Here is a 9,700-nt window from a genome sequence, read left to right as displayed (position 1 = left end):
TTTCATGATAGTCCCTCAAAAGTATCCATTTAACAAGAATTCTTGCTTCGATTGGCCTAATATGACATGACCCAGCAGTTTGTCAGAACTACGAACGGTCGACGGAGAGAATTATGAGGGCTGAAATTGAGATGAAAAAAAAAGGAGGGGGCCAAATCAAAATATCCCCTATCCCAAGGATTATCTACCTTGTTTGGTCCAATCTATAATATCCTATCCTTTAAAGTTGAGGATTTCCCGAAGTTGGACATCGAAGTCAAATTCTCACCCCAATAAGATCTTTCCTCTCTCTCTCTCATTCTCCATATCCTAGCACTTCTTCTACCAGTGCGGCTATGCTAAAATGCAACACATCTACATGACGATCCCGGGGCCGCCCCAATCGAACGGCGGGGCGAGCGGGTTCGCGGTGATCTGTATCCTCCACTCCCTGATCGCTATCTTCAGCGGCGGGCTGATGATGTTCCACGCCAACGGGATCTACTCCCTCTCCCACGGCATCGACACGGCGGCGAAGCTAGTCGGGTCGACCCCGCGGGACCAGCTGCTGATCCAGACGTCGGACTCCTTCGCGGGGCTGCTGCTCCTCGCGATCGGGCTGCTCCTCCTGATGGTGTCCGGCATACAGGACAGGGAGTTCCAGGCCTTCTTCGCGAAGGGGTGCACGGTGCTGCACGTCTTCGTCGCGACGTGGCGGATATCGGTGGAGCGCCGGGTCGAGGACCTCGCCTGGGACTGCGTGAGGCTCACGGTCGGGGACATCCTGCTGGCCCTGTCCTGGGTGATGTTCGTGGTCTGCACCTGGAGGGAGAAGTACGACTGACCCGTCCCGTGTGAGCATGCGTCAGGTTTGGGTGGGTCGTGACGTCATGTCCTGTACTGTGTAAAATAGTATCTGTAGATATTATTTGTGTCTGAGCAGTCAGCCTTTTTTTTCGGCCCTTTTTCCGACAATATTATCTGTCAGACATAAAACCTCAGTTTTTTCTTTTTTTGTTTTCTTTTTTTCCCTTGAATTTTGAGTTTTCTTTTTTTCTTTTTTGAATAAATATAATCGACGGATGAGGGTGTCTTTGCAAAGTAAATCTATGTAGTAGGGTGTGAGTAAATGGGAGTGAGTTGAAACTAAAAAAGAAGTTCATCCTGTGATTTTGTAGATCTTTTCGTCTTTTTTTGTAATTGTTATGTAAATTAATGAGCAATTTTCTCCGCTTTAATTTTACACATTTTATTATCTATTGGCACTCTACTCTCTTAACTTCAAGCAATCCCGAGCCCTCCAATTTAGTGCCATTGCTTTTAGTTAATCCAATGGCCATTCGAGGACGTGGTGGTCTCTTTAGTGATCTTAGAAGCTCCGGTTATATTATATGATTCAATACGTAGTTGAATTATCCGAATAATAATAAACGAATTTGGCGGAAGAAATTAGTCCTGAAAAATAGAATGATGGGACTTGACTCATATATATATATATATATATTTTGCTAACCTGGGTGTTCGGGATTCGCCCGACTAATCCCCGGGGTTCCGTGAATTCCCGGCGACACACGGAGCGGGTAATTACGTCAAAGGCGCTCCGGTGGCCCCAAGGGGATTCGAATCCGGATCTCGAAACAAATTTGGGTGCACATTAACCACTAGGTTAAATCCCTTGAAATTTGACTCAGATATAATTGCTTTTATCCTTTTGCATTCTTCTGTTGTACTTGAAAGCCTAAAGAATATATTGTGGCCCATATTGGTATTCACGATCTTACAATCACAAGTCGAAAATATATTTAAAAAGAAATATGAGTTCGTAAGAGGGAAGGATATTACCGACTAACAACTTAAACTTTTGGGTTAAGATGAGTTTAATTGCATACAGATCCAATGAAACTTTAATAATTAAATTGTTAAATTCTAAAATCTAAGTTAATATTGTGCAATATAAGTTCTGAAATTGAAACATCGAAAATATATTATAATTTTACACGAATAAGTACAACAAAATTGAATTGTTTTTCGAGCAATATGGGAAATGCCTTTTGTTCTATGAAGGGGTCTTGATTAAGAAAATCAAATTATGCAAAACAAGCTGTGCCTGTCGAAAGGGAAAACGTGCATCAGTGTAGAGCAAAAACAATATCTCCAAGATCTCTTAAGTTGATATGATATATGTGCTTTATTTAATCTATTTGCTACAAACCACAGTTATTATATACGGCATGTATCATTCATCAATCAGTCTGGATATTTCGATGATACACGTGAACACCAAAATGATACTACAAAAATAATATCATTTTAGATCAAATCCATCATCGTGAGCAAATTAAATCATGATGATATATCATTCTATTTTCCGTCATGTACTGTCGAGATGTTCATATGTACGACCGGAATATTCAAATGTGTTATAGATCGTGTAACGGAATTATAAAAATACTGAAGAAATAAACCAATGAATTAATATTTTCTTCAGAACATTTTGGATTATGATTTTCAATTTGATGAATATGTCCTTGGACGTCTCTACGTGCTCCCGTGACATTTTTCATCATCATCATCATTATTATTATATTAAAAAGGATACTCGTTGGTTCAATACAAGAAAATTTAAATTTAAATAAAGAGACACAGGTGAAAATCAAACCTGAAAAATGTTAATTATTAGGTGGGAACGTGTGCTACCCATTATGCTCTCATTTTGGCATTCTCTCTTACTAATTAATTTATAATAATTTTCTGACCCCAGATTAAAAAAAGAGGCAAGTTGCCTTCACCCTTCAGTGAATAATATATCATTTCATCAGGTTCAAAGCACCACAAAAATGTTTGTTATTACGCCCTCTCACCAAATATCACATTATTCAATCTGGTAATATGTGTTCTTTATTGTTATATCATATTCATAGATCTCATTCTGTATATTCAATATATATACTCGGTGCAGGGTCCATCTGCTTCGAGAAGGCAGAGTGCCGGATCTTACGATATCTTGATAGTTACAAAATCGGAAAATCAATTTTCAATCAGATCATAATTAGGAAAAAAAAAAAGTTGCCTTGACTGAATAATATATTATATCATCAGGTTCAAAGCACCACAAAATGTTTGTTATCATATGCCCCCTCGCCACATATTGCATTATTCTACTTTTCGATACGTGTTGTTTATTGTTATATATCATATTCGTAGATCTCCTTCTGTATATTCGATATATACTGGGAGTGGGGTCCATTTGCTTCAAGGAGAAAGCATGCCGGATCTTGCGATATCCGATACGATAGTTACAAAATCGGTAGGTTAATGGAAACCATTTTGAATCAGCTCATATGGTTATATATAATTTTGAAGAAAATCAAATTTGCATATCGTTCTGCCAAACCCGCACCCACCTTCCCATAGCCATCACTGGAGTTGGCGATAGATTCATCCGGCTCCCCAGGGATGGTCGGACCTTCCAACAACGTCAGTGGCAGCGACCGAAGCTCCCAATTCGGGGTCGACCAATCATAACCTTGGTCGATCACACAACAGTTTGGCTATGATTTCAAGTAAGGTTTGCAGGAAGATGACCCCGAGACAACGAAAATTTTGAACGATATAATCTCCATTGTCTCCTCAAAGTAATGATTGTAAAGGATGAAAAGGTTTCCCTCTTATATGACGATTTATGGATGAGATAAATGGCATGAAACATGAAAGACCATGTCTCCATCTAAATGCAATCCGAGGATGGGAAAACATTCGATAGCTGCAGAAGTTTCATACTACTAAATCAATGCACCTACTGCATCAAGTCAACAGAGTTGTAAATCATCGCTTTCTTTTGCCTGTCCAAATCCTTCTCTAACCAGCCCATAGTTAACACTTACCATCAACATAGTTAACACTTACCATCAACCGTGTCAGTGAAGAACATACAGGATTTAAGTCGGTACAATCTGAAAAAGATAGCACAAGAGCCGCACTTTGACCAGCCAGAGAAAATCAGGTGGCAATTTACTAACTCTACGGGATGATCGATCTACATAATTAACAAGCCACTCCCCTCAGGCACTCTCATCTTAGGGGCATTTTCTCTGTATGTATGAAGCCCCATGCTCCTCATACCTGCATGTACATTACACAAAAAGAATTGGAAAAAAGGAAGCCCAATACCATTAAAAGATGTAGCAATCACAGGTTCGTGAAAATTTCACTGCAAATGAAGGCAACTAGAGAATGCGAGAACTGCATAAGTGCAAGTATCAAACTTACTCAGACTTTGAGAACCACATCTGCTGGAATGAACCGAGAGATGCCAATATACTTCCTCCAATCCAAACACTAGCATACGAAAAAGGGATCCAGAATGTTATATGAAACTTAAAATTTTCGGGAACCTTATTGCATAAAAATCTCCGGAGTGTGTTCTATCCAGACTACCTGTATCTTCGTTCTGTTGTGTTTCCACTGGCCAGCACTTTGACTCTAGCAGCTTGAGGAGATTCCTAGACATGAAAGTTCATAGTATTTTCATAAGATTTCTAGACTTAAATTTTTCAGTCACGATAGAAGTGGAAAAAATTATAATAATTCTACTTGGTTTAGAGTAACATTACCTCCAGCAAGTCCTTCTCAAGACGTTCCTTCAACTGTTGCATTGATGCGGTGCCACCAGCAAGCTTTGAACCGATGATGAAAGAACATCAGACTCAATACATTACGTCATGAAACAAGAGATGCATGCAATCAGAGGATCAATTTACTTTGCGTATTCCAACTAGCTTGAGTTTAGGGATGGAAGTTTGGGAAAATGCCTTGACTATTCCCTATTAGGAAACTATACTCGGAATTTTCAACACTGGAAACAATATATGAATAGACAAGAATTCCCAGCAAGTAAATTGAAAAAGTTTACTCAAACATATCAAGCTGGGAATATGACACATTATAAACGAACTCTTCATAAATATCAACTTGTAATTTCCGCACTGGAATGAATTCAAGTACAAAGCAATAGAAAGAGTAACATCTACAAAAAGAGGATGGTAAGGCAACGAAAGGAAAGAAGACAATTATTTGGTCTTTAGGAATCATACCAGTATGCTACTAAAAAGTTCTCTCCTGATGTCCACATCACACTTATTGATGCTCTCAATAATCTGCATGCATAAAGAAGATTAGGGAAAGTGCTTCACTTAAGCTTAAAGCGAGTCTCAAATGAAAATCAACAAAGAAAGGAGATTCACCATCTGTGATAACCCACGAGCTGAGGGACCAACCTCTGAAAAATTCTCCATACCAGGTATTATCTGACATAAGAAAAAGGAGCTCAATTTGAATTGGCAAACTAAGAGACATAATCAATATAGCATCGATAATCATGTTCAAGAAGTTGGGAAACAAAGTACAGAAAATCTGAATCAAGCAAACGTGCTGCCTAGTGGCACTACCTGAGCCAAGGATGGATTGAACAGAATGTCAGGTATCTTAAATCTATCAGCCCCGATTTCAATTGTTCTGCATTCAAAACAAAATGCAGATCAAAACTTTTGCAATGTCACTTCTATGACTATCCACAAGAAATCAAAGCAAATGCAGTCCCAAAATTCCTGATGAAATTCTCAATGCATGGTGAAGTTCCTGTACAGAGTCTAAAGAGAACTCACTGGCCATCAGGTAACTCATACGAAGTCATAGGAATGTTGGCATATGCAGTTTCTGTTTAGAGAAACAGATTAGAATAATTATAAGCCACAACGTTATGAGTTAAATTAAATACCTTAAAAAATATACATATATATATATATATATATATAAGCATAGTTAGGTAGAACAAATGATGGATGTGTTTGCATGAGACATCGAGAGAGCAATACCATCATAAGGAGTATCAGGTGCTCGACAAACAGATTCTTTGATATCACTAGCAATCAGCCTCTGTCACAAACGAGACAGCATTTGAACAAGAGATATATCAAAGAAGAGAAAGGAAACATTTGAAAAAGAAACAGTGAATAGAATAAGACCTGCGAATACAGTTTGTAGCTCTCTGTTGTATTTGGCAAATCGAGATCTACTGTCTACAAAACCAAAGGAAGCAAAGAGATAAACAATCTCAGATGGAACCAGAAGAGATCCCAAGACCGATTATTACCCAAGGAATCAAGATAAAAGCAGAGTAAAAAACCATAAACCTAAACAAACTGAATGTTGTAAGAGAAACTGTCGAAGCACAAAATGATGCCAACAATATGACCGTCTCATTAACATAAAATCAACCTGAAACACTCCTGGACGTATCTCCTTTCTCTTGAAAGAGTATCTGGGTTTTATCTGCAGCATCAAATGTACAGAACTTTTCACATGCTGTGGAGATCGCTGAAGAGCTATATAGCAATGGAGGAGAACCGTGACAATTATACCTTGATGCCCTTGCTTTCCAAGCTCTTCATCAAGCAATCGGTTAGAAATTCTCCTCCAATCGGAGAAGAAGCAACAGCCTAGAGTAGCAAAGATAGAAAAAGAGATAAGAAAAAGGATTCCAAGTATGAATGATTTGGCAATTCATATTTTTGGTTGGCTTACACAAAAAAATCGGGATACCTTTTGAAGAACATAACCATCATGTACTGGGGCAACTGTAGTCGATCCTCCACCACTGTATAAACAGGGAACTGAACATCGTAAAGCAAGGATAAGGGATAATGCAAAAGAAGTGATAAATTGATACATCACTAAACATGGCCATGTGGAAGGGGAGAGAAACCCATAACTTGGAAGTAATAACCCTTACCAGTCGACAACCAGTGATGTAGCACGTCCAGATGCAAATGAAGTGAGGACCTGGCCAAAGAAGAAACCTTCAATGAGATGCCTCGGACAATCACATGATGATTGATCTAAAATAAAACTCATAAGAAAATTGTCCAGTATAGATTTTTCTCAAACAGCATGGAGCAAGATGGCATACCGCATTCTTGGCCAAAAATAATGCAGGAATCTTGTACTTTTCGAACATAAGCTCCACTGCCCTGTCAGATCCTAAAACGTCATACTCAACCATTATAAAAAGTATTCTCTAATCTACAAAACATATATTTGAGCAATTAAGCGTCACAAATCATGGAGGCAATCAGCCTATACTAACAGAAAAATTTTGAAGCCACGAATAGGATAAATAACAAACCTCATCTTTTTCAAATCTCAATAGACTTATCAATTAGTCAAAAGACCTTCCATTTTCCAAGATGTCCCCAAAGAACAACAGAATTTAATTGCTTGATCTTCATAAAACGTGATGTTTTTTCAAATTATAAAATGCCGAGGCCAAAATATAGTGGTTGTACTAAGTATGCATAGACAATGTGAAATCACCTCTCCCTTTGCTGCTGAGTGTTAGAAGATGGTTCCGCAAGGAGCATTGGATGTTCTTTAGGATCAATTAATAGGCATTCCCTAAAAAATAAGGAAACTTGTTATAGTGGGAGCAATATACATTATCATAGACCAATGGCCCTCTTGGTATGAATGAAATGAAAAATAATTTAGATGGGACAACAAACAAGATACAATGTTATAGAAAGGCACTCTTTCATCTTACCACACCAGACAAGGCATAAATCAGGGAAGAACCCAAGTTATGATGAGAATTCCTCAAGTTATGATAAGAAAGTACAGGAAGGCATTGCTAGTTTTCACCACAAGGCAAAAATGACATTTGGTACTTGAACTGAATTATTCAGTTGCCAATATTTCATCTGTCTCAAAAGTCATGATATACGCATCTAAGAATTCCAATTACCTGAAAGCATGATCCCATATACTATCGACAATATCCCAATCAGCAACTATTCCATCCTTAAAGGGAGATATGACCTGATGAAGAAATGGGTGACCAGTAAAATCAGTTGCACGAAAACGGGTGAAATAGTTAAGGGGCTTTGTGCCTATCCTTTTCATGGGAGCCAATTGGCATACCTAAGATGTAATCTCTGAAATAAGATGTATTATCTGAAATTCCTCCATAAATGAAATTTCATCCTATAGAGAAAGTATCTCAAATTGCACCCAATGTTGATATCTAATTTTAGGTGTTGCAGAGAATATAGACGATGCTAACCTCCATGTGATCCCGACGGAAACCAAGGGATTGAGATCCTACATACAACTTGCGCTTTCCTTTCTTTTCACTTTCAGGGGTTTTCATGCCCTTTGCATCCCCAGCTGAACCAGAGTTAGCATCTGTAGTTGCAGGCTCGTCAACCTCCATTTGATCGATGGATCCAACAACCTCAAAAGACAAAAACGTTGCTCATCAACAAAGTAATCCCAACTATGACTCTATCCAGCGTAGAGGAGAGTAATAAATCACTTCTTATGATAAGCAACAACATCATCAGGCGAGTGTGCACCCCATGTATCAAAAGCTGAACAAGACGTTTGACAGTTTGCACTTGCTCAAAAATGCATAGAGTGACACAGAATAGCCTTATGACTGGTCTGTAAAATAAATTCCTCCACAATTCTCACCTTTAGAGAACCTTGTAGTCGCAAAACCAAAAGTTATATGATCCCGTATGACTACTTATCCAGAAAGGAAGACACTTCATTCGACCTCATCACAAATAAGGAGCAAGCTTGTTGCATTATGCAGTTTCTGCGTGTTCTTCTATATAACACTTAGGCCTCTGTGAAAATGATCGCATTCGTATTGGTTTCAACACCATCCCCAGTTCCTTTCGCGACGAATGCCAAGATAACATTCACAAAAAGTGATATCTAAGCTAATCTATTCACAATGCTGCGCTTTCTTGCAACTGGACAGAGTTTTTCTAGCTAAGAGGCAGTGATCCTAACTACATAAACTCAAATTCTCCTAAAGAATTTAAAAGGGAAAAAAAAAGAAGATACAATTACAAAGAACTCACAGAGGGGAAAACAGCCTTGGGAGCATCTTCACCGGCGTAACCAGCTTTGCAGGTGTGAGAGCCCAAGTCGACAACTATAGCCGATACTTCGTCTGCACAGGTATACAAAAAGAGTCCCAAATTAAGTGGCTTTCGAGCAAGAAACCCATGGAAGCAAAACAGAAGTGCCTGTCGCGAGCTTCGAGTTGACCGAGTGCAGAGTCCAGTGTGCTGCTCACCTCCTCCGTACATGGTTGCAGGCTTAGGGTTTAGAGACTGGTGCACGAGGGAAGAAGACCCGGTTAGGGTTTTAGCGCCTTCGGGGAAAGAAGGAGAGCTGAGTCGAAGCCGAGCGCTGTGACCTCAAACAAACGGAGGTTTTGGTTTTGGGTTATGTCTTTGAAAACTCGGTCACAGTTTCGGAGCTTCGGTTTATCGGCCGCTGCCGGGCACTGGTGGAGTCCAACGGTCCGATGAGGAAACTCCCCCTTTTCTTTTAGGCAAATTACATAAAAGAAAAACATAACTTTTGCAAAACGCCTCTTTTTTTTATCATAAATCTTACTTTGTAATAAAAAAAAATCATATATTTTGACAATCGTCTTAAATTTGACATCCGTTAATATTTCTGTCTATTTACCTACGTGAACTTTATGGGACACACCAAATTTACACATCATTTGATCATCTTATATTTTCTTTACAAAAATCATCTAAATTTTCTTAAAAGTCTCAATTTTGTTCTAGATTTTGATTTGTAATTTAAAAAAATACATGTCAGCACTTCATTTTGATCCACCGACTCCAAGAGAGAACAT

General features: G+C 38.8%; 2 protein-coding genes across 3 annotated transcripts; one reads left to right on the top strand and one right to left on the bottom strand.

Annotated features, from left to right (window-relative positions):
* The first annotated feature begins 358 nt into the window (after positions 1-358).
* On the top strand, positions 359-823 carry LOC116204313. The gene has a single exon (XM_031536403.1). It carries the CDS (start codon positions 359-361, stop codon positions 821-823), a length of 465 nt encoding a protein of 154 aa, XP_031392263.1.
* Positions 824-3,680: 2,857 nt separating this feature from the next.
* On the bottom strand, positions 3,681-9,368 carry LOC116206161 (actin-related protein 4-like). Of its 2 annotated transcripts, XM_031538951.1 has the most exons (20): positions 9,122-9,364; positions 8,904-8,995; positions 8,096-8,266; positions 7,778-7,851; positions 7,351-7,431; positions 6,947-7,007; positions 6,770-6,819; positions 6,580-6,634; positions 6,399-6,476; positions 6,256-6,309; positions 6,003-6,056; positions 5,853-5,913; positions 5,643-5,694; positions 5,427-5,493; positions 5,223-5,285; positions 5,073-5,135; positions 4,593-4,655; positions 4,417-4,481; positions 4,249-4,317; positions 3,681-4,101 (listed from the first exon to the last, which is right to left on the bottom strand). In XM_031538951.1, exons 1-20 carry the CDS (start codon positions 9,132-9,134, stop codon positions 4,056-4,058), a joined length of 1,332 nt encoding a protein of 443 aa, XP_031394811.1. In that variant the 5' UTR covers positions 9,135-9,364; the 3' UTR covers positions 3,681-4,055. The 2 variants fall into 2 exon arrangements, with proteins under 2 accessions (XP_031394811.1, XP_031394812.1); XM_031538952.1 differs by lacking the exons at positions 3,681-4,101; positions 4,249-4,317; positions 4,417-4,481; ... (6 more) ...; positions 6,003-6,056; positions 6,256-6,309 and having other exon boundaries at positions 6,409-6,476; positions 6,580-6,650; positions 9,122-9,368.
* Between the last annotated feature and the right edge of the window lie 332 nt (positions 9,369-9,700).

The sequence above is a fragment of the Punica granatum genome, chromosome 4 (genome assembly GCF_007655135.1).
Source record: "Punica granatum isolate Tunisia-2019 chromosome 4, ASM765513v2, whole genome shotgun sequence".
Classification (NCBI taxonomy): domain Eukaryota; kingdom Viridiplantae; phylum Streptophyta; class Magnoliopsida; order Myrtales; family Lythraceae; genus Punica; species Punica granatum.
This window is presented reverse-complemented; position numbering and strand designations above follow the sequence as displayed.